The 27,941-nt window shown below is 40.9% G+C and overlaps 1 protein-coding gene and 1 pseudogene across 1 annotated transcript in view; one reads left to right on the top strand and one right to left on the bottom strand.

The window, feature by feature from the left end:
* The first annotated feature begins 1,885 nt into the window (after positions 1–1,885).
* Positions 1,886–1,982, top strand: LOC111825329 (annotated as a pseudogene).
* A 19,903-nt stretch (positions 1,983–21,885) lies between these two features.
* The window catches only part of EDAR (ectodysplasin A receptor), an 83,960-nt gene continuing 77,904 nt past the window's right edge, over positions 21,886–27,941 (bottom strand). Inside the window, exon 12 of the mRNA XM_023751366.1 lies at positions 21,886–22,223. Coding sequence (XP_023607134.1) covers positions 21,901–22,223 — 323 coding nt within the window. The 3' untranslated portion in view covers positions 21,886–21,900. The remainder of the gene's footprint in view (positions 22,224–27,941) is intronic.

The following is a 27,941-nucleotide window of genomic DNA, read 5'->3' as shown; positions in this document are numbered from 1 at the left end:
TGGGTGAAGGGCTGATGGCTGTTTTCAGGCTGGCCACACCCCCTTTAGGGTTGGGGTCCCACTGGGGTGCCTGGCCAGTCTGGTGAGGGGCTGAGGGCTGTTTTCAGGCTGGCTGGGACTGAAGCTCCAGCCTCTCCTTTTTTTCTTTTCTTTTTTTAATTCTGAGATTTATTTACCTTCTATAATTGAAACATTGTTGCCATCACTGGCGCTCCCAGCTCTGAGGCCGCAGCTGGCTGAAAGCAGGTATCTGGGGTTTGTTTGGCTTCTATAATTGAAACTTTGTTGCTTTCGGGCTCAGAGCCAGGCCACGGCAGGAGGGGAACCTTGGCTTCCTCCATCACTGGAGCAAGCAAGCCTCATGTTCACTTCAGCTGCGTGGCTGCTGGGCGCCATCTTTGTTGGCAGTTAATTTGCATATCGCCCTGATTAGCCAATGGGAAGCGTAGCGGAGGTACGGTTAATTACCCTTTTGTCTTTTATTAGATAGGATGAATGGATTACCAATGAGATAAAGGAAGTAATAAAAATATTACCCGGAAACAAACAAAAACGAACACACAGCCACTCAAAATCTATGAGACACAGCAAAAGCAGTCCTGAGAGAGAAGTTCATAGCTTTACAGGCCTATCTCAAGAAGCAAGAAAAATCTCTAATAAACCTTCTACAGCTAAAAGAATTGGAAAGTGGAAAAGCCCAGAGTAAGTAAAAGTAAGAAAATAATAAAGATCAGAGCAGAAATAAATGACATAGAAACTAAAAACAATAGATCAATGAAACCCCAAACTGGTGTTTTGAAAGGATAAACAAGATCAATGAACTTTTAACCAGACTCATCAAGAAACAAAGAGAAAGAACCCAAATGTAGTCAGAAATGAAAGAGGAGCGAGAATAACAGACATCACTATCTACCCCCTCTTCCCTGCTGTTTTCACAACTCAGGGATAATTGGCACCAAGGAGTCTCTAGTTAGTAGATAGTTCTGTTCCCTTCCCCTCCAAACAAGCCTCTTTTGAACTCTTCATAACTTTTACTCTAAGTATGTTTTACAGGCTTGGGAAAAATACTGACAAGACACCACCTTAGGACATCTACCGGACTGTCTCCTGAAAAACAAACAAACCATAACCTTTCAAGACAGCCCCCCTGGTATCTGTTCAACTTCAGCCCCAAATCCTCCTCCCTTCCTTGTAGCTTAGCAACAGCCAGGACTTAAAAGGGGAAGCGTCCTTTGTTTCTTGCCCTATATTGATTAGCAATGCACAGGCCCTTTCCTCTCTTGGAAAGTAAAAATAAACTTCCTCTCTGCATCTCTTCTCTCTGTTGTGAATTCTTTCACAGTCCCTCTAGCCTGGCCAAATCCTAACAAGTATTATGTTAAATGAAATAAGCCAGTGAGAGAAAGACAAGTATCACATGATCTCACTTATATGTGGAATCTAATGAGTAAAACAAAATAGGTCCAGAAACACGGAATCATGCAACAGACTGACGTATTTCAGAGGGAAGGCTGGAGCACTTGGGGTGGGGTGGGAGGGGATCAACCAAAGAACTTATATGCATAACCCATGGACACAGGCAGTAGTGCAGGGAAAGCTTGGGGAGAAGGCAGGAGCAGGGTGAAGGGGATCACTGCGGGGAGAAAAGTGTCTGTAATAAGGCAGGAGCAGGGTGAAGGGGATCACTGCGGGGAGAAAAGTGTCTGTAATACTTTCAACAGTAAAGATAAATTTAAAAAAATGTTTTTAAATGAAACGAGTTCCAAATAGGATAATGTTCTTATAACTTCAGGTATGTTACAAAGAATAATACTTTAGGACTAGCAGCACATGTACTAAAATTGGAATACTAAGTGAAGATTAGCATGGCCCCTGCGCAAGGATGGCACACAAACTTGTACTAAAATTGGAATACTAAGTGAAGATTAGCATGGCCCCTGCGCAAGGATGGCACACAAACTCGTGTAGCATTCTATAATTTTTAAAAAGTGATTCAGGAAAGCCTAAAGCAGTGATGGTGAACCTATGACACGCGTGTCAGAGGTGACACGCGAACTCATTTTGGGTGACATGCATCGACAGAGACAAAAAAAACTCTGCATAATTCAAATATTTGTCTCTCGCAACGGCCAGAGTTGGGCATCACTCCAGTAATGTTACTCATGATCAATAATGCAATTCTAAAACCGGATGTAAACATGTACATCGGTGTTGCATAGCAAAGATACATAGTGAAAACATCCAAGATACATTGTTCCAATATTGACATTAATATAAAAAGGTTAAGAATTGCACTATAAAGAGATTAATCTTTACTCATGACATTTATTTTTACTCGAGTGACAAAATGCCCAATTCTGGAAACGGCCTCGCTATTGTCAACATGTGCCTCGGGTAAGCTTCCCGTGCATTCGGGTGCATTCGGCAAATGGACGCACTTGATCGCCATGTTCATTAGGAGACAGGAGTGGGAGGGTTAGAAGAAAAAGATATACAGTGCAACAGTGCTCGACGAGACATTCTGCGTGTCGGATAATTGATTACAGCACCATATATTTGTTGGCTATACATACTATCTTTGAATTGTTTTGCACCAGGAATCAGTGCAACAACACTGCAAAAAGTTAATAGGTAAGAAACCTATCAACCGTTTATAAAAAACGCCGTGATTTATTTATTTTTGCAGCCTTGTGATGGAGAATCAAAAAAATAAAAAAGCAAGATTGAATGATAAAGGAAGTGGAAGTAGCAGTAGCCGACCCTTTCAAGACATATGGACCGAGATGTATGGGATTGTCGACAGAAACAACAGATCATTGTGCATACTGTGTAATGAAACGGTAGTAAGCAGAACGTGGAATGTAAAGAGACATTTTGATACTAATCATTGTCAGCTCTTGAAAAAAAGTATCGATGAAAGGAAGGAATACATTTCTAGGCAGCTACACCTCTATAAAAGTCAATCAAATTCCATCATTAAATTTGTAAGATGCTCTACAAATTTAACATCAGCAAGTTACTGTATTGCTCACTCCATAGCTTAGCATGGAAAAGCCCTCAGTGACGGAGAATTTATTAAGGAAACATTTCTAAGATGTGCACCAGCTCTATTTCACGATATGAAAAATAAAGATGATATTATTAAAAGAATTTCTGAGTTACCACTCAGTAGAAATACTATCAAAGACAGAATAATAGATCTTAACAAAAACGTACAACATCAATTAAAAATAGACTTAAATAGTTGTAAATATTTTTTGATTTCTCTTGATGAAACTACTGATGTCACATCAAATGCTCGGTTGGCCATTATTGCTAGATATTCTGATGGTCTCACAATGAGAGAAGAGTTGATAAAGTTAGTATCAATGCCAATAACTTCATCAGGAAACGAAATATGTAAGGTTGTTATAAAAACATTCAGTGACCTAAACATTGATATCTCTAAAATTGTGTCAGTCACGACAGATGGGGCACCAAATATGGTGGGAAAACATGTGGGATTCCTGAAATTGTTTATGGAAGCTATTAGACATCCACTTGTACCTTTTCATTGCATTATCCATCAGGAGGTGTGTGTGCCAAATCGGGATTCTCAGCATTGAATGATTTAATGTCAGTTGTAACAAAAACTGTGAATTTTATAGCTTCTCGATCCCTTCACAAGCGAGAATTTTCTGCACTTTTACAGGAAGTTGATTCAACCTATAGTGGACTACTGATGTTCAATAATGTGAGATGGCTGAGTCGAGGTAAAGTACTTGAACGATTTGTGGAGTGCTTTGAAGAAATTACGGTATTTATTGAGAATAAGGATCTGGCAAACTTTCCTCAGATCAATGATCATAAGTGGGTCAGCAATTTGATGTTTTTTACAGATCTCTCTGTTCATATGAATGAACTGAACTTAAAATTACAAGGTTTTGGCAAAAGTATTGACGTTATGTTTGGATACATCAAATCTTTTGAAAGTAAACTTAAAATTTTCAAGTGAGATATTGAAACTAAAACTTATAAGTATTTTCCTCGGATAAAAAAGTATTTCGAGAAGGCCACTACAATGAGTGTAATGGAGTCCATACTTATGTACCAGAGTATAGTAAACTTGTTATTTGAACAGTTCAGTGAAAGATTTGACCAATTTAGAAGCCCAGAACAGACCATTAAAATAATTAAGTATCCGGATGTAGTTGTTTACAGTACTTTGGAATTAAAGGATTTCCAATGGATGCAAATTGACGATTTAGAGATGCAACTTGCAGATTTTCAAGGTAGCATTTGGACTCATGTGTTTGTCGACTTAAGGTGAAAACTTGAAAATCTGGAACGAAATTGTTTGAATAATGAAGAAGGGTGCAACTACGAACAAGAAATTTTGAGTGCTTGGAACAGAGTACCTGACACTTTTAGTGACATAAAAAAAATCTAGTGATGGCTTTGCTAACAATTTTTTCATCAACATATTTTTGTGAGACTTTGTTCTCAGCATTAAATAATATTAAAATGAACAAAAGAAACCGGCCTGCCAAAACTGGTTTGGCTCAAGAGGATAGAGCGTCGGCCTGCGGACTTAAAGGTCCCAGGTTTGATTCCGGTCAAGGGCATGTACCTGGATTGCGGGCACATCCCCAGTAGGAGATGTGCAGGAGGCAGCTGATCGATGTTTCTCTCTCATCGATGTTTCTTTCATCAACATATTTTTGTGAGACTTTGTTCTCAGCATTAAATAATATTAAAACGAACAAAAGAAACCGGCTAACAGATGAAGTTAGTGGCGCTTGCTTGGCCTTGAAGTGCACCAAGTATGAACCTGCAATCGAAGAATTAGCAGACAAATTTCAGCACCAAAAAAGTCACTAATTTCTCGTTTTCGTACCATTTGATTATCATTGTTTTTATTATTATTTTTTCCTAAATGTACATTGTTTTTCTGTTTTTGTTCATTTTATACATATTTTGGTTGATTTTTCTTTGTTAAATGGCATTTAAATATATAAAATAAATATCAAAATATAAATTTTTTTTACTATGGTTGCAAATATAAAAAAAATTATGAATATTTCTATATGTGACATGGCACCAGAGTTAAGTTAGGGTTTTTCAAAATTTTGACACGCCAAGCTCAAAAGGTTCTCCATCACTGGCCTAAAGCAAAGCTCTTTCTTATTTTCTTGTTTTATGATCCCTAGTAATGCTTGTCAGAGCTTGGGGGCAACACTCGAGAAAACACAAACAATCCTTGTTCAACCCAGATGTCCACGTACCAGCTCACACCTCTCAGCCTGCCACCTAAAGTAGCCACTTGTTTCTTAGAACCATGGACCTAACTGAGTCTCACTGCCTAGGTGTCCCAGTGAGAGGCTCCCCCAGGTCAGCAGAAACTCAAGGAGTTACTTTTGTTTACATGTGAAGTTAACAGCTTGTGTGTTGTATAGAAAGGCCCAGCTGAGAGTCTTGTTTCTAGAAGAGGCAGGCTGATATGGAAAGGAGGTGACAGGTGCATGGGGGTCCAGGTGGTGTGATCCTGAGCAATCATATTTCTGAGTCAAATAGAAGGTGGGGCATGGTTGGGAGGGTTTTGTGGTTGGAGGGCTCTTGGGGGATGGCAGTGTTCAATTTCATGATGTGGGAGGTCGTTATATAGGCATTTATTTACCTTATAATCTTATATTAAATGGTGAGTTTATATGTTAGACACTTTTGTGCATGTGCATTATATTCACACGAAAGGTTTTGTTTAAATAAAGAAAACCAGAGCAACGATGGTTCTCCACAGGACCGCTGTGAACTCGGAAGGCCAGGAGAGCACGGGTGGGAAGGACACTGCAGGTGCTCTGTAGGTGGGAGCAACGCTGTCACGGCTGTGATCGCGCTCAGATGCCACAGGGCAGTGAATACCAGGGGGATGTGTGCAAGATACACAAGATACACAAGCCTCAGAGCCTTTCCTCTGCAGCGAAGGGTTTTACGGGTTGGGAATTCTCCACAAGTGGAAGCTCCTGAAAAGGTGTCATTTGCCAAAATCGTGTGCCTTATTTCTCTCTTTTCAAACTTTCCACTCATTGTGGACCCAACTGCAGTGTCGTGACAGAGTCTCCCAAACTCCTTTCTGTAACCTCCTCCTTACTATGCCATCTCCTTACCCCAATGATATCCACATGTGCCTTCATTTCCACTCTTCTTGAGCCTCCTCTTTCTCTCTTGCCCTCTCTTTGTGACCCCTTTATTTGCTAGGTCATCGACATTCTCAGTGGCCTGGCCACGCCCTAGTGATGGGTGGGCCTCTGCAGGAGTGTGGTTTCCATACAGCAGGTGGGATCGTGCCCAGATTTGGGAGTGCTGACAGGGTGAGAGGTCAGGGCCCAAGGATGTGCAGTTGGGGCTTGACTAAGAAAGAGCACTTTCTTTCTGTAAACAGTGCCATTAAGATAAATCTCATTACTGAATTCAGTAGTGGACTGGGGTTCCACACAATGGGGATCTATGGACTGAACTACTAGCAGTTCCCAGCATGGAATCTGGGAACAGAACCGACATCTGGGGTTTTAATTCAAATAGGGAACTGACTGGAAAGCCAATTAGATCAGTGGCTCAATGCATAGAGTGAAGCTCAGATCTGAGAGGCCCAAGACTCTCAGAAATAGCAAGAAAGACTGAACTCAAAGGGTTTGTGGAGTACCACACCTGTGTTTCTCATTGTCCCCAAAGCCATCAGAAGTGCACTTTGGAGTCTGTCACTGCCATCAAATTTGTTAAAAAACAAAATTCAACTGTAAATTTAAAGATCAAATTGGATTTATTCAGTGATTCGTGAGTGGGGCAGTGTCCCATCTAGCACAGATAAAGGCACTCTGAGGAGCTGTTCAAAATGCATAGGCAGAAGGGGGAGGGACACTCTTCTAGGCAAGGTCACCTTCCTCTAGGCAGGGGTTGAAAAGGACAATTAGGTTAGGAGTAAGTCTTGGTTTGATGATATGAGCTTAGCATAAATGACTCCATTTGGGGCCTGTTAAATCTTTTTCTAAAAAATAATTCTTTATTGTTTAAAGTATTATATATGTACCCTTTCCTCCCCATTGACCCCCTCCAGCTCGCTCCCTCACCCCCCATCCCAGGCCTTCAGCACCCTATTGTCTGTGTCCATGGGTTATGCATATCTGTTATATCTTTTTTAACACTCCTATGCAACAGGAAGCCTGAGGGGGGAGGGCAATCCAAGGTATGACCAACAGGGCTTAAGTGCCCATTGTCTATGTGCTACATAAAATGTAGCAGTTACCACCCAGGCAGTGTGGACAGGCAGGGAGAGGGGGCCCGTCCCAGCAGCTCTTCTGGAAGTCCCACTAGCCAACTTCCACATAATTTCATGACCAGATCAAGTCACATAACCATCCTAACAATAGGTGATCTAGGAAGCTGAGTATTTTAACTGAGTAAGTTGCTACCCCCAATAAACTCAGAATTTTGTAAGGGAGGCAGAGGGAAGAATGGTTATAAACAAATAGGTAGTGTCTGCTGTGCTCACTAAAATACTACCCTGAGCTGGTTATTCATCAGATATCCATCTCCACTTAAACTTTCAATGAACAAAAACGAGATGTGAATATATCCTCCATGGGAAAGAACTAATCACTCTCAGTCACAACATTTCCCTAAGAAAACAGGACAGTTGTACATATGAAACATAGTTAAACAACTGTTCATACGTTCTATTGTGTAGAAATCACCTAGAATTGTTAAGTTGGTAGACAAAATCCTATATAATAAAAGGCTAATATGCAAATCGACCAAATGGCAGAACGACAGGTTGTTATGATGTGCACTGACCACCAGGGGGCAGACAGTCAATGCAGGAGCTGCCCCCTGGTGGTCAGTGCATTCCCACAGTGGGAGCATCATTCAGCCAGAAACCAAGCTCACGGCTGGTGAGCGAAGCGGTGGTGGCAGGAGCCTCTCCCGCCTCTGCAGCAGCGCAAGGATGTCTGTCAGTCAGAAATCCCTCGAGGGCTCCCAGACTGTGAGAGGGCACAGGCCGGGCTGAGGGACACCCCTCTCCAGTGCATGAATTTCATGCATGGGGCCTCTAGTATCTAAATACAGAAAAACTGCTTGAAGGGCTATAAAGTTTTGTTCCGTAATTTGTATATAATTCTTATAATGAAATGGAAAGCCTTTTTGTTTAAAACATATGAAATAATTTTTAAAAGCAATTTTTAATGTTAATTTAGAATTTTTTATTTAGTTAGAAAGCGATAAGACATCCCTCAACGTATCATTTTGTTCGAACACAACTTCATCTTCAGGAGTTGAACACTGATGGAGTGAATAGAGAGAAAGGTTGGTGGTTTGAGCTGCCCAGCATACTTCTGGGAAAGGAGGCATGTTAGTAAACTATATCAGCTAAATCATTTGAAATTGCTCAGCATCAATCTTCCGCGAAGATTGTTGTTGGCTGTATTTCAATTCGTTTATTGGGAGGGAATGATGGTGTAGCTGTTCTCATTCTACAGTTGGGGAAACTTCAAAAGCCCCTGCTGAAGGGCATGGGGGAGGAGCTGAGACACTTGACCACTGAGCAAGGTGTTTCAAATGAGCGAGTTTGGCTTGATAGGCACATTTCCCATTCCTGTGCCTGCACCCAGGGGTGTCATGCCTGGATTCATGGCTTTAAAAAAAGAAGTAAAAGAGAAAAAAGAAGAAGAAGAAAAAAAAAAGATCAAGTGCCCCTTCCCAGCTTGAAGATCTCAATGGCAACTGCTGGTGCCAAGTTCTATCCCAGGAGGGCCCAGGCGGTCCTCTAGCACACACTTTCCAAGGGGGGACATGCAGGGTCAAGCTGCGGCCTGCTTCCTTTGCTTCCCCTTTGGATGAAACCAGCCTCAACTTTCTCATGTTTGTATTAGGTGTACCTTTATCACAGATTCCAAAGTAAAGGCGGCTTTTAAATACACCATTGCTACCATCAAAAGCAAAAGCAAAACAAAGTTCTTCTTTCCTCTCATTCTCTTCTACGATATTCTTTTCTCTAGTTTGCGTTTATCAGGTTTCTCAGAATAGAAACATTCATCATCTCAGAGGCTCAGTTTTCTCACAAAGGATGTTCTAATTCAAGTTATGTATTTTTTTATTTTTATTTTAAAATTTTATTTTATTGCTTAAAGTATTACAAAGAGTAGTGCACATGTCTCCTTTTTGTCCCCATTGACCTTCCCCCGGTCTCCTCTACCCCCCAGTATCTTGCATCCATTGGTTATGCTTATATGCATGCATACAAGTCCTTTGGTTGATCTCTTACCTCCTCCACTACTCTCTCCAGCCTTCCCGCTGTAGTTTGACAGTCTGTTCGATGCTGCTCTGCCTCTGTATCTATTTTTGTTCATCAGGTTATAATGTTCTTTATTATCCATAAATGAGTGAGATCATGTGGTATTTTTCTTTCATTGACTGGCTTATTTCTCTTAGCATAATGCTCTCCAGTTCCATCCATGCTGTTGCAAATGATAAGAATTCCTTCTTTTTTACAGCAGCGTAGTATTCCATTGTGTAGATGTACCACAGTTTTCTAATCCATTCATCTGCTGATGGGCACTTAGGCTGTTTCCAAATCTTAGCTATTGTAAACTGTGCTGCTATGAACATAGGGGTGCATATAGCCTTTCTGATTGGTGTTTCTGGTTTCTTGGGATATAGTCCTAGAAGTGGGCTTACTGGGTCAAATGGGAGTTCCATTTTTAACTTTTTGAGGAAACTCCATACTGTCTTCCACAGTGGCTGCACCAGTCTGCATTCCCACCAGCAGTGCATGAGGGTTCCTTTTTCTTCGCATCCTCGCCAGCACTTGTCGTTTGTTGATTTGTTGATGATAGCCATTCTGACAGGTGTGAGATGGTACCTCATTGTTGTTTTGATTTGCATCTCTTGGATGATTAGTGACTTTGAGCATGTTTTCATATGTCTCTTGGCTTTCTGAATGTCCTCTTTTGAAAAGTGTCTATTTAGGTCCTTTGCCCATTTTTTGATTGGATTGTTTATCTTCCTTTTGTTAAGTTGTATGCGTTCCCTGTAAATGTTGGATATTAAACCTTTACTGAAGATAACATTGGCAAATATGTTCTCCCATGCAGTGGGCTTTCTTGTTGTTTTGTTAATGGTTTCTTTTGCTGTGCAGAAGCTTTTTATTTTGATGTAGTCCCATTTGTTCATTTTCTCCTTAGTCTCTCTTGCCCTAGGACAGTGATGGCGAACCTTTTGAGCTCGGCATGTCAGCATTTTGAAAACCCTAACTTAACTCTGGTGCCGTGTCACATATAGAAATTTTTTGATATTTGCAACCATAGTAAAACAAAGACTTATATTTTTGATATTTATTTTATATATTTAAATGCCATTTAACAAAGAAAAATCAACCAAAAAATGAGTTTGCATGTCACCTCTGACACGCGTGTCATAGGTTCGCCATCACTGCCCTAGGATCTGTGTCTGTAAAGATATTGCTACAGCATATGTCTGCAATTTTGCTGCCTATGGAGTCTTGTAGGATTTTTATGGTTTCTCATTTTACATTCAAGTCCTTTAGCCATTTTGAGTTTATTTTTGTGTATGGTGTAAGTTGGTGATCTAGTTTCAGTTTTTGCAAGTATTTGTCCAGTTTACCCAGCACCATTTATTGAAGAGACTGTCTTGTCTCTATTATATGCTCTTGCCTCCTTTGTCAAATATTAATTGAGCATACTGACTTGTGTTGATTTCTGGGTTCTCTGTTCTGTTCTATTGGTCTATATGTCTGTTCTGGTGCCAGTACAAGGCAGTTTTGAGAACAGTGGCTTTGTAGTATAGCTTGATGTCTGGTATTGTGATCCCTCCTACATTGTTATTTCTCAAGATTGCTTCAGCTATTCAGGGTCTTTTTTTATTCCAGATGAATTTTTGGAGAGTTCGTTCTAGGTCTGTGAAATATGCCATTGGTATTTTAATGGGGAGTGCGTTGAATTTATAGATTGCTTTGACTAGTATGAACATTTTAATGATGTTGATTCTACCAATCCATGAACATGGTATATTCTTCCATTTGTTCATGTTTTCCTCTATCTCCCTTTTCAATGTCCTGTAGTTTTCCGAGTACAGGTCTTTTATGTCCTTAGGTAAGTTTATTCCTAGGTATCTTAATTTTTTTGGTGCAATGGTAAATGGGATTGTTTTTTTCATTTCTCTTTCTGTGAGTTCATTATTGGTGTATAAAAAGGCCATAGATTTCTGGGTGTTAATTTTCAGTTAATTTTGTATCCTGCTACTTTGCTAAATTTACTTATTAGGTCCAGTAGTTTTTAAATGGAGTCTTTGGGGTTTTCTATGTATAGTATCATGTCATCTGCAAATAAGGACAGTTTCACTTCTTCTTTTCCAATTTGGATGCCTTTTATTTCTTCTTGTCTGATCTCTATGGCTAGCACTTCCAGTACTATATCAAACAGGAGTGGTGAAAGTGGGCATCCTTGTCTTGTTCCCATTTTTCGGGGAAATGAGTTTAGTTTTTGCCCATTGAGTATGATGTTGGCTATAGGTTTGTCATATAAGGCTTTTATTATGTTGAGGTATGATCCCTCTATTCCCACTTTGCTGAGAGTTTTTATCAAGAAAGGGTGTTGGATTTTGTCAAATGCTTTTTCTGCATCAATTGATATGATTATGTGATTTTTCTCTCTCAGTTTGTTTATGTGACATACCACATTTATTGATTTGCGGATATTGTACCATCCTTGCATCCCCAGAATAAATCCCACTTGATCATGGTGTATGATCTTTCTAATGTATTGCTGAATTCGATTTGCTAGAATTTTGTTGAGGATTTTGGCATCTGTGTTCATCAAGGATATTGGACTGTAGTTCTCTCTCCCTTTTTTTTTGTGGTGTCTTTATCTGGTTTTGGAATTAGGGTAATGCTGGCTTCATAGAAAGAGCTTGGAAGTGTGCCTTCCTCTTGAATTTTTTGAAACAATCTGAGGAGGATAGGTTTTAGTTCTTTGAATGCTTGGTAGAACTCCCCTGTAAAGCCATCCAGACCAGGGCTTTTGTTTGCTGGGAGATTTTTGATCACTGCTTTAATTTCTTTGGTAGTTATTGGCATATTCAGGTTTTTTGATTCTTCTTTTTTATTTATTATTATTATTTTTTAAAAAATATATTTTATTGATTTTTCACAGAGAGGAAGGGAGAGGGATAGAGAGTTAGAAACATCGATGAGAGAGAAACATCGATCAGCTGCCTCCTGCACACTCCCTACTGGGGATGTGCCCGCAACCAAGGTACATGCCCTTGACCGGAATCGAACCTGGGACCCATGAGTCTGCAGGCCGATGCTCTATCCAGTGAGCCAAACCTGCTAGGGTATGATTCTTCTTGATTGAGTTTTGGGAGCTTGTATTTTTCTAAGAATATGTCCATTTCATCTAGGTTGTTCATTTTGTTGGAATAGAGTTGTTCATAGTATTTTTTCATAATTGTTTGTATTTCTGTGGGATCGGTTGTTACTTTGCCTCTTTCATTTATGATTTTGTTTATTTGGGTCCTCTCTCTTTGCTTCTTGGTGAGCCTGGCTAGAGGTTCATCAACCTTGTTTATCCTTTCAAAGAACCAGCTCTTGGTTTTGTATTTTTTTTTGTCTCTATGTCATTTATCTCCACTCTGATCTTTATTATTTCCTTCCTTCTACTTACCCTGGGATTTTCTTGTTGCTCTCTTTCTAACTCTTGGAGTTGTAGGGTTGGATAATTTATTACCATTTTTTTTCTTGTTTTTTGAGGTAGGCCTGCAGAGCTATGAACTTCCCTCTCAAGACTGCTTTCGCTGTGTCCCATAGATTTTAGATTATTGTGTTTCCATTGTCATTTGTTGCCATGATGCTTTTTAATTCTTCTTTGATCTCTCTGGTAACCCAATCATTGTTTAAAAGCATGCTATTTAGCTTTCAGGTGTTTGATTATTTTTATTGTTTTTATTGTAGTTGATTTCTAGTTTTATGCCATTGTGATCTGAGAAGATGCTTGATATGATTTCTATCTTCTTGAATTTGAAGAGACTTTGCCTGTGACCCAATAAGTGGTCTATCTTTGAAAATGACCCATGTGCACTTGAGAAGAATGTATATTCGTGGCTTTGGGGTGGAATGTTCTGAAGATGTCAATTAATTCCATCTGATCTAGTGAGTCATTTAGGATTGCTGTTTCTTTGCTGATTTTTTGTTTAGAGGATTTGTCCAATGGTGATAGTGGGGTGTTAAAGTCACCTACTATGACAATATTGCTGTCAATCTCTCCCTTGATATCTTCCAGAAGTATTTTTTTTTTATGTATTTGGGTGCTCCTGTATTGGGTGCATATATGTTTACCAGAGTTATATCTTCTTGTTGAATTGCTCCCTTTAGTATTATGAAGTGGCCTTCCTTATCTCTTGTTATAGCCTTCATTTTGAGGTCTAATTTATTGCATATAAGTATTGCTACCCCAGCTTTTTTTTTCTTTTCCATTCGCCTGAAAAGTCTTTTTCCATCTCTTCACCATCAGTCTGTGCGAGTCCTTTGTTCTAAGGTGGGTTTCCTGTAGACAGCAGATATATGGGTCATGTTTTCTTATCCACTCAGCTACCCTATGTCTTTTGATTGGGGCATTTAATCCTGGGTTGGGCAGGATCCAGGTGGAGGAAGCAATGGGGGGCAAATGGGGACACATCTGTAATCGTCTCAACAAGATTTAAATAAATAAGTAAGCAAGTAAATCCTATATAATAAAAGCCTAATATGCTAAGTGTCCCGTCGTCTGGTTGGCCGTTCAATCAATCAAAGCGTAATATGCTAATGATATGCCAAGGCCGCTGAATCGCTCACTATGATGTGCCCTGACCACCAGGGGGCAGACAGTTGACCAGTCGCTATGACATGCCCTGACCATCAAGGGGCAGATGCTCCGACCGGTAGGTTAGCTTGCTGCTGGGGTCTGGCTGATCAGGACTGAGTGAGATGGGCCGGACATTCCCTGGAGGCCTCCCATGGTCCCTCCCCAGCTGGCCAACCTCCTGAGTCCCTCCCCAGCCTCGATCATGCACCTGTGGGGTCCCTCGGGCTGGCCTGCACCCTCTCGCAATTCAGGACCCCTCGGGGGATGTCAGAGAGCTGGTTTCAGCCCGATGATGGAATGATTGGTCGCTATGACGTGCACTGACCACCAGGAGGCAGATGCTTAACACAGGAGCTGCCCCTGGTGGTCAGTGCGTGCCCACAGGGGGAGCACTGCTCAGCCAGATGCTGGGCTCATGGCTGTCCAGTGCAGCGGCAGTGGCCAGAGCCTCTTCCACCTCCATGGCAGTGCTAAGGATGTCCGATTGTTGGCTTAGGCATGCTCCCTTCGGGGAGTGGGCCTAAGCCGTCAGTCAGACATCCCCCGAGGGCTCCCAGACTATGAGAGGGTGCAGGTTGGGCTGAGGGACCCCCTTTCCCGAGTGCACAAATTTTGTGCACCAGGCCTCTAGTAAATAAATAGATAGATAGATAAATAAATAAATAAATAAATAAATAAATAAGGACCATATGAATTGTTGATGGAATTAAAGAAATACTTAACACACAGTCAGTTCCCTTGGTGATCAGTTCTCCATAATTGGCTCTGATGCCACACAGAACTTCTGAGGGGTTACATTTTAACAGCCCCTGCTGAGATGAATGAAAAAAAGTGAAGGGATTAAGAAGTACAAATTAGCAGTTACAAAAATAGTACAGGGATGTAAAGTCCAGCATAGGGAATCTAGTCAATAATATTGTAATAACTTTGTATGATGCCAAATCAGTACTAGACTTATCAGGGTGATCACTTCATAAGTTAAATAAATGTCTAAACACTGCTGTACCCCTGAAACTAATATAGTATTGCATGTCAACTATAAGTGAAAAATAAAAAAATCATTTAAAAAAATCTCCTACTAACATCAAGGAAGGATTTTGGTAATTTTCTTTCTTCTTCTTTTTATCCCCCTGAGGATATGTTTATTGATTCTAGGGAGAAAGGAAAGGGGAGAGAGAGAAACATTGATTGGTTGCCTCCTGAATGGGTCCCAATTGGGGATTGAACCCAGAACCTAGGTATGTGACCTGATTGGGAATCAAGACCACAACCTTTATGGTGCACAGGACGACACTCCCACCAATGGAGCCACTGGGCCAGGCGTGGCAATTTTCTTATACCAGTCCTGAAGTGTTTACTGAGTAAAGGCCTACAGGCATTTTTAACTTGAACTCTAGAAGATGTAATGCAGTCTTGGTTTTCTGATGTGCTGCAGTTTTGAAGTAAATCTTTTATCTGTGTTATATGCTAAACTTTGAATTGCAGATGATTGGAAGGATGTTTGCTTTGTTCTTAGATAGCAACATAATTTAACATCAGTTATATGTGATATGCTCAAGTAGATGGTTTCAAAACCCAATCCAGCCCTAGCCAGTTTTGCTCTGTGATTAGAGTGTCAGTCCACGGACTGAAGGGTCCCAGGCTTGATTCCAGTCAAGGGCACATAGCTCCATTACAGACTCAATCCCTGGTTCCAGTTGGGGTGCATGTGGGAGGCAAGCAATCAATGTGTCTCTCTCACATCAATGTTTCTCTCTCTCAGTCTCTCCCCCTTCCCTTCCACGCTCTCTAAAAATCAATGGAAAAAATTTCCCCAGGTGAGGATTAAAAGAAAACAAAAACAAAATAAAACAAAAAACCAATCCAGTTTTTGCTTTACAAGAGGCCCCTTTTACCTTTCTTCCTGTAGGGCGCCATTACTCCAGGGCGGCAGCTGCAGGGCCCAGAGGCCGAGGGCTCTGGCAGGTTTGAAGTCTCTGGTTTCCCCGCTGGTGATCTTGCTGCCTCTTCCCCATGGTACCACCAGGGACAGCGGCACGCTGAGCACCACCACTTTCTCTAGTTGGACTGACTTCTTCCTTCTCTCTTACACTGATATTTCTCCTAGAAGTAATGATTGTAAGTCTTCTAATCATCTTTCCTACCCAAATGTTATTTAGAAATTCTTTGCAGTTAGTTTATTAGCTTCTACACATGTCAAGATTAGATAATAATGTAATGATAGCTAACATTTGTGGAACTTTATATGTGCCTGATGAAGTACTTTATATTTATTACATAATTTAATTCTCTCAACAATTCTAAAAGCAACATAATATTACTATTACCATTTATAGATGAGAAAAATGAAGCATAGAGAAATGGCTTGAAACTCTCTTGAGTCCAAGACAGGTGACTGTGAATGAATAGGAGCATTTCTCCCAGTGCAATAGTTATCCTGTGTAAGTGGTGCTGATCAGAATTATGAAAACAAGAGAAAAACAAAACAAAACATGAATAACCTTGTTTAAATGGAACCACTAGGTAACTTTTAGTTTGAGGGATAGGCCAAGTTTGTAGTAACTCACAGAAAACCGTTTTCAAATATCTCTCCATTTTGCCTGTGGTTATCTCTATGCTGGTTTGAAAAAAAATAAAATACCTACAAAACTTCAGCTCCTCGTGAGGTATCAGGAGCTGAAAGCCAAGAAAGACTCCTCTGACCCTCTAAAGCAGTGGTTCTCAACTTTCTGGCCCTTTAAATACTGTTCCTCATGTTGTGACCCAACCATAAAATTATTTTTGTTGCTACTTCATAACTGTAATGTTGCTATTGTTATGAATTGTAATGTAAATATCTGATATGCAGGATGGTCTTAGGTGACCCCTGTGAAAGGGTCGTTCAACCGCCAAAGGGGTCTCGACCCACAGGTTGAGAACCGCTGTTCTAAAGTGTAATGCTTGTGCTACTTCCAAGTTTTCCTGATTCTAAAACACTCCAACATACACGGGAAGTGAAAGAACAGAAAATAGGCCTTTCTGACTTTTCCACAATTTATGAGAAGCACCTGGTAATTAAGCCCCAAGACCGTTGTCTCCTGTGTACATAGCAGGATGAGAGAAGGCTGCCCTCCTTCTCCCCTCCTCCCTGATGTTTTAACAGCCTCAGGATGACTCATACTGAGTAGTCTCTGGTAATGAGAAGTGGAATTAGTATTCCTCCTCCTCTCCCCTGCCCTTCCCTCTCCCTTTCAAACAGGCCTCCCCGTTTGAACTCTTCACAACTTTTGTTCTAAGCTTGTTTCACAGGCATGAGAAAATGCTGATATGGCACAGTCTCAGTACATCCGCCTGACCACCTCCTGAAAACCAAACAACTATAACTTTTCAAGATAACTCCCAGCATCTTGTTATAGCTGAGCCACTAAACTAACACAATGCCCTTCTTTGCTTACTCTTTAAAAGCCCAAGCGATTCTTTCTTCAGGACCCGTATTGCTCCAACAGTATCTGGCCCTTTCCACCCTTGGAAAGTAAATTTCCTTACTACTTTTCTTCTTCTTTGTGATTTCTTTCATGACCCATGTCACCAGCCACTCTAATAGGAAGAGGTGCCAGGATTTTAGTTTTCTACTGGGAAATGCACTATATATTTGAAGGGCCCCGATGCATTGACCAAAGCAGCAAAATACTCCTTACCCGTTGGTCCATTACAAAGTCAATAGCTCATTTAGGCTTCTGAAGCCATCATTGTCACCAAAGTGAATGGTTCACTAGAAAGGGGATGTTCTCCAATTGAAACTGGGGACCCAGGTGACCCTGCCACATCCGCTCTGGACAACTGAGGATGAAAGTGGAGGAAAACAGAGCTCACCTAATCAGGGAAGGGGAGGCCTGCAGCACAGTCCATTTCTCTGTCCTCAGAAGGAAGGCAGCCACTGCGTAGCTGACATTTCAGCCACACAGAAGATAGACCCTGCTGGACAGTTTGCCTTCACAGTGCTTCCCCTGCGGTGTGACATCGTCATATTCCACAGCCACTTACACACTCACTGTCGGTGTTACGTTGTTATATTCCAGAGTCACTTACACACTCACTGTCGGTGTTACATTGTTATATTCCAGAGTCACACACTCACTGTTGTGGTTACAACACTGTGTTCCACAGCCATTCCATACTGTCATTGGCAGAAGGATGGCCCTTCCAACATGTCCACCTCCTAGTTTCCAGCAGCTGTGAATGTGTGACCTTATGTGGTAAAGGGTCCTTGCAGTGATGATTACATTAAGGATCTTGAGACGGTACATTCCTGACTCATCATTCTTGTAAAGGAACAAGGAACGCAGCATTTGGAGTCAGAGAAGGAGGTGTGGTGATGGAAGCAGCAGTGGAAGCGATGTGATTGCTGGCTTGGGAGGTGGAAGAGAGGATCATCCAAGGAGCACGAATGGACTCTATGAGTTAGCAAAGTCAAGGAAACAGGTTCATTTCCTAATGTCTCCACAAGGAACACAATCCTCCTTAAAACTTGATTTTAGGACTTTTGGCCTCCAGAATGATAAGATCATAAATCCGTGTTGTCTTAAACCATTAGGTTTGTAGTAATTTGTTACAGCAGCTGTAGGAAACTAATATACCTGTGCACATTTGCTATATTTTTCATCATTATATTTTTCAGATTGTATATCATCTGCCCTAATTTTTGACATTTCACTCTTCAACCTTACAGTTGTTCATGCAGATAAGTGTGGGGTCTGTTTCCCCACCTGGACTCTGGGTTAGCAAAATGACTTGTTTTGGCCAACAGAATGAGCTGGAGGTGATGGCGTGCCAGTTCTGAGCATAGGCCTGAAAAAACTCTGTCTGTTCACTCTTGAGCTTCTTTCATTGCCCTGATGAAGGCCTTGGCTAGATGACTGGTTTGAGGAGGAGTAGGAGAGACAATGGAGCAGAGCTAATCCAGTGAAAGTATTCCAGCAGGCAGGGGTCCCAGCTGTGCCATAACCATCTTAGCACAACCCAGGTCAGCTAGAACGCTTACTGACCCCTGAATCGTAATAACCAAATGGTTGTTGCCTGGCCAGTGTGGCTCAATGGCTGAGCATCGACCCATGAACTAGGAGGATCGCTGGTTTGGTTCCTGGTTGGGGCACATGCCCAGAATGCAGGTTCCACCCCCAGTGGAGGCATGTGGGAGGCAGCAGATCAATGCTTTTCTCTCATCGATGGCTCTATGCCTCCCCCTTCCTCTCTTTCTAAAATCAATGGAAACATTAAAAAATATATATTGTTGGCTTAAGCCACTAAATGTTGGGGCGGTATATTACATAGCTGTAGTTAAGTGAATCAATGCCTTATAAAGTAATGATGGCAACTGGGAAAGCAATGCTGCAAGTGTTTTTCACATGATCTCGTTGCAATGCTTGCTTTTGTTGAGTGAATGGCTCAGGTCATATTTTAGGTGTTTCAAATCTGCTGGTCCCAGTCCTACAGATTTGTTATACACAGAGCAATAACCAGGAACAGAGAAATCAGAATCTTTTCCACTTCCCCAAAGGCCCCTCCCAAAGAACTCACATTGTAGCAGTCTGTAGCTCTCCTTTTTATTAGTTTGTTTATTGAAACTGTAAAATATAATAAGTTATGTATACAAAATTAGACAAAAAATTGACAATTAAGACTTCATTAGGTACAGGCCACAGCTCTAGCCTGGGGTGTTTTCTAAATATTTTTGCGTATAGCAAAATAATGACTGTCTCCACACAAAATGTCAGGGTGGAGTCCAAGCTTTAGTCAGTAATAATCATATGGTCTCATTGATTTGAATTCCATATGCAGGCCAAAGCTTATCAGAGTAAACATTTTTTTGGATTTGTCTCCAAGTAAGTAAATGACAAAGAAATGTGTAACTAGCTCCCTAGAAATGGCAGGTTAAGTCAATAAAACTTGATCTGATGCTGGTTGACCTCTGGCCCCAGAATTCAACAGTGGGTGGGGAGAGGGAACTCTTCTCCCCACTCACAAGTGCGTGTGCATGTGCGTGTGTATGTGTGTGTGTGTAGGGAGGGGCAGAGAACAGCCATCCCTGCTCCTTTACTGCAAATGTTGTTCTAAGGAAGCTGCAAGCTATTATCCTAGAAATGCATGCTCTTCACATGTGACATTTGCAGTCTGATTAAGGGGGAGACTCTCATCATCGTTATCACAAAGCAGGGGATAGGGGCACCCAGGACTTCAGGAGGAATTGATAAGGGTAATTACATTTCGCTGTGGCAGATTTAGCTTGCAGAATATATCATATAGGTTCTGGCAAACAGCAGCAAACAGACATAGTAAATGATGATATTAAATATTCATTATGATTCCATCACAGCATGTTCTACATTCATTGGTGGGAAATTGCTTGTTGGCTTTAAACATAAGACTGATTTCCACCCCCAAAAGATTTGCTCAGTCATGCAACTTGTAATTTTAGAAGCATTGCTTTATAAGTGAGAGGCTGGTTTTAATTTAGTAACAACCACAGTCAGACCTGTTCTTAGGAAGCTCAGCAGTGAGCTCCAAACAAGCCCCTGGTGTGACCCTACCCTGCTCTCCAGCTCTTTACAATTACAGATGTAGTAAGAGAATCTGCCAAGAACAATGCCAGTTTATTAACTGCATTTCTGAATATATGCCAAGCAATCGCAGTTACTGTGAAAACCTGAAATCTGAGGGTTTGTTGTTTTTATTCCCATTTTACTTGGTGACTCATGCTGTATTCACTTCCATGGAGCACCTCAGAGGCCTGGCATTTCCTATAGCTCCACTTTCTTTTTGCTTATTTGAACCTTACTTTTCCTGTGATTATAGACTCACACACTAGTCTCTCACTTGCAGAAGAAGAAAATGGCCCATGTTGGCACAATTGGAACCAGGCTCCTGGACGCCAAGCCCAGGCTCTCCCTGCATGCACAGGGGGGGGCTCTACTTTCCCTGACTGGCTCAGAAAGCCAGAGCCTAAAACTCTCACGCCATGTAACTCATGCACAAGTCTCACACTCTCTGGAAATCAAGAGTTATGTGTGGCTGAGCTGTTAAGAAGTAATCATTTCCCTTTTTAAGCAGAGTTACCACCCACTTCTCTTCGAAGCAAAAATAGCCTGACATATAATATAAATGGCTGTGTCCTTTGAGCACCGCTGACCCCAAAGGGTCAAATCTGACTGAAAATGAGAGTTGGAAGGCAATTCATGTGTAATAAAAAACAACTGGGTCCCCAGGCCTAGAACTCATGCAGTAAATAAAACTGACGACTGCACAGGTCTCCTTGGTTGGACAGACACATGCCTTGCCTATCAGTGACGTAAAGCAGGCTCCAGAGCAAGTTCTCCCATTAGTGACCAGATGGCTGCGGGAATATGATGGCCTCAGGAAGAGGCAACTTTATCCTATGAAACTACTTGTATCGATCCAGAAACAATACATGCAGTGGGTGTCTGCATTTTGTAGCCATTTTACCAAACTCCCGAGCTGCTTTCCTCATGAGGATGACGCCTTCACCACCTCAGTGGGAAGCCATCGATCTCTCTCAGAACTTTTATTACATTTTCTTAGAATCCCCTCATTCAGATTGTTTGATATCTTCTAGCAAAGTGGCTGTGGACATGTCTCTGTCTCTCCCTGGGTTGTAAACTTCTTAAACAGGGACCAGATTCTTCACCTCTGTCATCCCCACATTATTTGGCTCACCTGAGTACCCAACAATATCCCCTAAACAAGTTCATGGTGAGTGGGCTAGCTGAATAAATATTTATTCTACCTGGTGAGCTGCAGGTGGGTAGCTGGGAGTATCCTAGCTTTAGTCTTTAGTTAGAGTGGAAGATGGCCTCATTTCCTCTTGTTCCTTGAAACAGCCTAAGGCATACTCTGGTAACATACCCTTGACTCTTGGCCATCTGTTAGCATCACCCACAGCTCTAGAGTCATTAGATCCTGAGCTCTCATTAGATCCTTGGTGCATCCCAAGAAGAATGTTCCACAGGCATGCTCTTCAGGATGTAGTGGGCAGCTGGGAGGCAGGTGGTACAACGCCGGCCCACTCCAGTATGTCCGCACACAAGGACTCCACAGCATCCAGCCGCTCTATCTGCACCAGTTTTGTGAGCAGCTCTGGAATGCTGTAACCTGCGGTGCTGATGCGATCAAAGAGCTGCATGCCATCTGTCATGCCCCCAATCTCGTCCCTCTTTAGTCCAAAGCTCTCCGCAAGGTGGCGCCACGTTTTCACAACAGCCTTCTCAGAGTTGTATGTGGAGCTGAGCATTCGGCTGGTCTTCTCAAGGCAATCAAATGGCAGCTCCGTAGGGCTGAGGCCTGTGGAAAGGAAGGGCCACAGTCAGATGCTGCAGATGGCAGTCAACAGAAGAAAACACCATTAAATTATTTTTAAACCTTTTAAAAAATATGTAAAATAAAACACAGATACAGAAAACCACTCAAAATAAAAGCATAGCTTAAGGCAAACAGTACACAGGACTTCAGCAGCCACATGAGAAGTCTTTTCGTAATCCTCAATCTCATTAATGGCCTTTCTTCTCCTAAGAAAATAACTACCTTAACCATATTGACTATAACAGTTATCCTCTCGACACCATTTTCAGCAGTCACCAAAGCCTTCCATACAGGCTACTCTCAGTTGAGTAACCCTGCATACTTGGACCTGGGCAAGGAAGGAAGTCAAAGGGATAGTATCATGACCCTTTCCGGGGACAGTAGTCGCCTTAATGAAAGGTGCTCTCAAAGACAGACCAATCTTGGTGTTTGAGAAATCTGAGCCAACTTAGTGGTTCACAGACTTTGCTATACATTAGATTCACTTAGAAGCATTTTTAAAAAATTGATGTGTTGCCACTTCTGGAAGATGGAATATTTCTCTGGGTAAGTAGAGCTAAAACCCCTGGCACTATGTATAAAGCAAACATAAAAAGATTCTAGAAAGTGGAGAAAAAAATGACTGCCGAGGACCTCAGGACTGGGGCAATGATACAGTGGTGAGTTCCTTGGGTTTTCTTTTGCCTCATCATCCAAATCATGGAGCTGAAGAGTTCAGCAATCCAAATTTCAACAATAACAAAAATACCTTCAACAAAAGCCTGTTCTCTCTAATTAAAGTACTAGGAAAAGAGAAGCTTAGCAAGAAGAAAACATTTAGACAATAATGCTTTGCAGCCGAACACCACAGAAAAACTGTGGTTCTACCACCACCAAGGCCAGCAGAGGCTGACTGAGGAGTCTGGCTACAACCCTGCACCAGGTGGTGTCAGGGAAGGCTAAGTAGGGAGCCTGGACTTTCTTATTATCAGTTGGTAACAAGCCCTCAACTCCAATTGTATCAGTGGAGACCACTTGGAGAAACAGATTCCCACTCCCAAACCAGCAATAAAAAGGAGCCAACAATTGGATGTCAAATAAGGCTGAGTGGGAACTTGAACATCTACCTGCATCACACCTGCCAGTAACAAGGTGGCGCCCTTCCCCCTACCACAGAGGCATCACAGGAAGCCAGCTACAATAGAAGGCTTAAGTAAGATCCAGAGTCTCATAACACAACATACAACTCTAGGTCTCAATAGATACTCACTCATCATACCAAGAACCAGAAACATCACAAATCAATGAAAAAAGGACAACCAATAGATACCAACACTGACATAAGATATGTTAAAATTATCTGACAAAGTTTTTAAGTAAGGCATGATAAAAATGCTTCAAAAGTAATTTCAAACACACTTGAAATAAATAAAAAATATTGAAAGCAAAAGATAGAAAACATAAAGCAAAAGAAAATATAAAGCAAAAAATAGAAAACTCATTAGATATGTTCAATGGCAGAATAAAGACAGAGGAAAGAGTTAGTAAACTGGATAATAGAATGGAAATTACTGAATCTGAACAACAGAGATAAAGTAAACTGAAAAACACAGAGCCCTAGGGACCTGTGACACTGTGACAAAAAGTCTCACATTTGTTTCATGGAGTCCTAGGTAAGGAGAAGGAAAGTGGGGCTTAAAGAAATAATAATGGCTGAAAACTTTCCAAACTTGGAAAGAAACAAAAGCCTACAGATGAAAAAATCTGAGAAAACTCCAAACAGGATAAACTCAAGGGAAGTCATTTCCAGACACATCATAAATAGACTTCTGAAAACTAAAGACAAGAAAGTCTTAAATGCAGCCAGAGAAAAGCCACACCTTACCTATAGGGAAAAGCAATTAGAATAACAGTGGGCTTCTGAACAGAAATCTGGAAGCAGAGGGAAGTGGCACAGTGTTTTCCAGTAATAAAAGAAAAGGGCTGTCAACCCAGTATCTATACCCAGTGAAACTATCTTTTAAGAATGAAGGCAAAATCAAGACATTCTGAAGATAAAGAAAAACTAAAGGAATTTGTCACTACCAAAGCTACCCTAAAAGAATGACTAAAGGAAGTCCCTAAACAAAAAGGAAATGATAAAAGAATAAACCTTGGAACATCAGAAAAGAACACAGTAAGCATAATTTAAGTAAATATAATAGGCTTTTTTTTCCTTTTCAAGTTTTCTGAATTATTATTGTAAGTTGATGCAACAGATGTGGTTCTAACTACATGTAGAGGAAATATATAAGACAACTATAAACAGAAAGGACATAGGGAGGTAAGGTTTATATACGTCACTGAAGCTAGTAAAATAATGGCTAGTAAAACTCTGTGGACAGGTTGAAAGTAAAATAATGGAAAAAGATATATCATGTAAACATTAATAAAAGAAAAGCAGAAGTGGCTATCACAGCAGATAGAGTAGACTTCAGAACAGAGGAAATTATCAGAGACATAGAGGGACATAATATAATGATAAAAGGGTCTATTCAGAAAGAAGACAGAGCAATCCTAGATGTGTATGCATCAAACAATAGAGCCCCAAAGATGTGAAATAAAAGCTGGCAGAACTAAAAGAATAAATAGACAAATCCACAATTATAGTTGGAAACTTCAACCCCTCTTCCTCAGTAACTGGTAGAATAATTACAATATAGAACTTAACCACACCATTAACCAAAAGAATCCAATCAACATTTACAGAACACTCCAACCAATAATAACAGAATATACATTCTTTTCAAGTGCAGGCCTTATACTTCAACAAAATAATTTAAAATAACTGAAACTGTATGCAGAATGTATTCTCACAATGAACTCAAACTATAAATCAATAACAGAAAGATAACGGGAAAATCTTCACACACATTTGGAAATTAAACAACACAATTTTTTTTTTTAGCAGAGATTGAATTTGGTTCATTACATTTACTTACCCATGGAGTTATTGCATTTATAGACATGGTTTATTTTTCAAATGCAGAAACACTGCTTTCAGAGACCTTTATTAGGTTTCTGCCAGCTTCCTTGACTTTCTGTTCTAAGAAGATTGGTTTGTATGTGAGGGTGAGGGAGGAAAGATGTGGGGGTCCTCATCTTTCTGGGAGGTTCCGGAACCAAAAACTATTGGTGCTCCCCAGGTTGGAAAGGGTCACTGGCAGTCACTTCCTGCTCTGTATCCTGCCTCCCTCCTCGAGGAGAGCCACTGGCATTGGGAATAACTCACAGTGCTGACTCTCAGTGCAATCTGCGAGCTCCGCTATTCACCTGGCCTCTGTCTTGCACCACTGTTAATGCATTTGGTGTGCTATGAGGACTAAACAAACACTTCTAAATAATCCAGGAGTCAAAACAGAAATCTGAAAGGAAATTTTTAAAATGAAAATACAACATATCAAAATTTTTAGGACACACCTAAAGCAATATGAGAGGAATAGATATGTTACAAAATACATAAAATAGATATATTACGAAAGAGGAAAATCTCAAATCAATAATCTAAGCTCCCATCTCAAGCATCTAGAAAAAGATTAGCAAAATATACCCAAAGTAAACAGAAAGAAAGCTATAATAAAGATAAGAGCACGAATCAATGCAATTGAAAAAAGAAAAACAATAGAGCTAAACTTGAAAAGAGCCAGCCAATTCTTTGAAAAGATCAACAAAATGGACTAATCTCTAGTAAGATTTTTAAATAAAAAAATAAAAATATGACACAAATTATCAATACCAAGCAACTGAGCATATCACTACAGACCCTGAAGATGTCAAAAAGATAATAAGGGAATACACACATAAATTTGACAACTTAGATGAAATGGAACAATTCCTCAAAAAGCATAAGCTACCACCACTCACCCAGTTTGAAGTGGATAATTTGAACAGCCTTATCATGATTAAAGAAGTACAATTTGTAGTTTTAAAAATCACTACCCCCCAAGAAAAATCTATAGGCTCACATTGTTCCATTGGAGAACTCTACCAAATTCAAAGAATTAACACTAATTCTACATAAAATCTGGAAAATAGAAAAGGAGGAAACACTCCCCAGCTTATTCTGTGAAACTAGTATTAGCTTGATACCAAAACCAGTACAAAAAAAAAAGAACACTACAGACCAATATCCCTCCTGAATGTACTAGTAGATGCAAAATCCTCAACAAAAGATTAGCCAATAGCCCTGGCCAATTTGGCTCAGTGGATAGAGCGTCAGCCTGAAAACTGGAGGGTCCTGGGTTCGATTCCAGCCAAGGGCACCTGCCTGGGTTGTGGGCTCAATCCCCAGTGGGAGGCGTGCAGGAGGCAGCCGATCAGTGATTCTCTCTCATCATTGATGTTTCTATCTCTCTCTCCTTCTCTCTTCCTCTCTGAAATCAATAAAGAAATAATAAAAAAGATTAGACAATAGAATTCAACAATATATTAAAAGAATTATATTCATAAGAGTGGGCTTTATTCCAGGGATACAAGACTGATCCAATATTTAAGAAATAATGTAATCTATTCACAAAATTAATGTAAATTACAAACAAACAAAAAACACCTTAGGCTAATGTTATACTTAATGGTGAAAAACTGAATGCTTTCCCTTCAAGATTAGGAACAAGGCAAGGATGTCTGCTCTCCTCATTCTTAGTCACATAGTACTGAAGTTATAGCCAGTGCGATAAGACAGGAACGGGCATACAGATTGGAAAAAGGTAATCAAATTGTCCCCATCTGCAGATGTGATTATCTGGGTGATTGTCAAGGAATCTACCAGAGAACCAAACCTTACAAGTGACTTCAGCAAGGCTGCAGGATATAAGATAGACATACAAAAATCAATTATATTTCTATATACTAGCAATTAAAACAGACACTGAAATTAAAGTAAAACATCATTTATAATCATTCAAAAATAAATGAAATACTTAGGTATAAATCTAGCAAAATAGGTACAGGACTTGTATTCGGAAAACTATATAATGCTGGTGAAAGGAATAAAAGAAAATCTAAACAAATGAAGAGACATACCATTTTCATGGTTTAGATAGTATAGATGTCAAATCTCCCAAACCTTGGTATACAGGTTTGCTGCAATTCCTATCAAAATCCCACCAAAATATTTTGTAGATATAGGAACAATTATTCTAAAATTTATATGGAAAGGCATAGGAAAAACATATAGCTAAAACAATAAAGAAAAAAGAATAAAGTGGGAACAATCAGTCTGTCTGATTTCAAGACTTATATAAATACTAGAGGCCCAGTGCACGAAATTCATGCATGGGTGGAGTCCCTGGGCCTGGCTGGCAATCAAGGCCGATAGGGGCCAGGCTGATCAAGGGCCAGAGAGGAGGGGATGGTCGCTGGGCTGGGCATGGAAGAAACTGACACCAGACGCTGATACTGCCATCGTTGGCGCCCTGCCACCACGCAGTTCCCTGCCTCCCCCTCTCCTCCTTCCCTCACCACTGTGCTGCCACCACGGCGGGTGGGCAGCGGGCTGATTGGGGCCTGCTGGCCAGGGGGAGGGTCGGGGCACGTGAGGTTGGCTGCTGGCCCTGAGGAGGGAGCTGGCCCTCAGCCTCCCTGGGAAAGGGTTCGTGTCCGCTGCCACCCACCCCTGGGTCCCCAATCCTAGCCCCGGGGGGCTAGGGAGAGGAACCGCGGGAAGTTGGCCGGCAGGTGGGG

This window comes from Myotis lucifugus, unplaced genomic scaffold (assembly GCF_000147115.1).
Source record: "Myotis lucifugus unplaced genomic scaffold, Myoluc2.0 scaffold_21, whole genome shotgun sequence".
In the NCBI taxonomy this organism is placed as follows: domain Eukaryota; kingdom Metazoa; phylum Chordata; class Mammalia; order Chiroptera; family Vespertilionidae; genus Myotis; species Myotis lucifugus.
The sequence above is the reverse complement of the archived record's forward strand: the minus strand, read 5'-3'. Positions and strand labels throughout refer to the sequence as shown.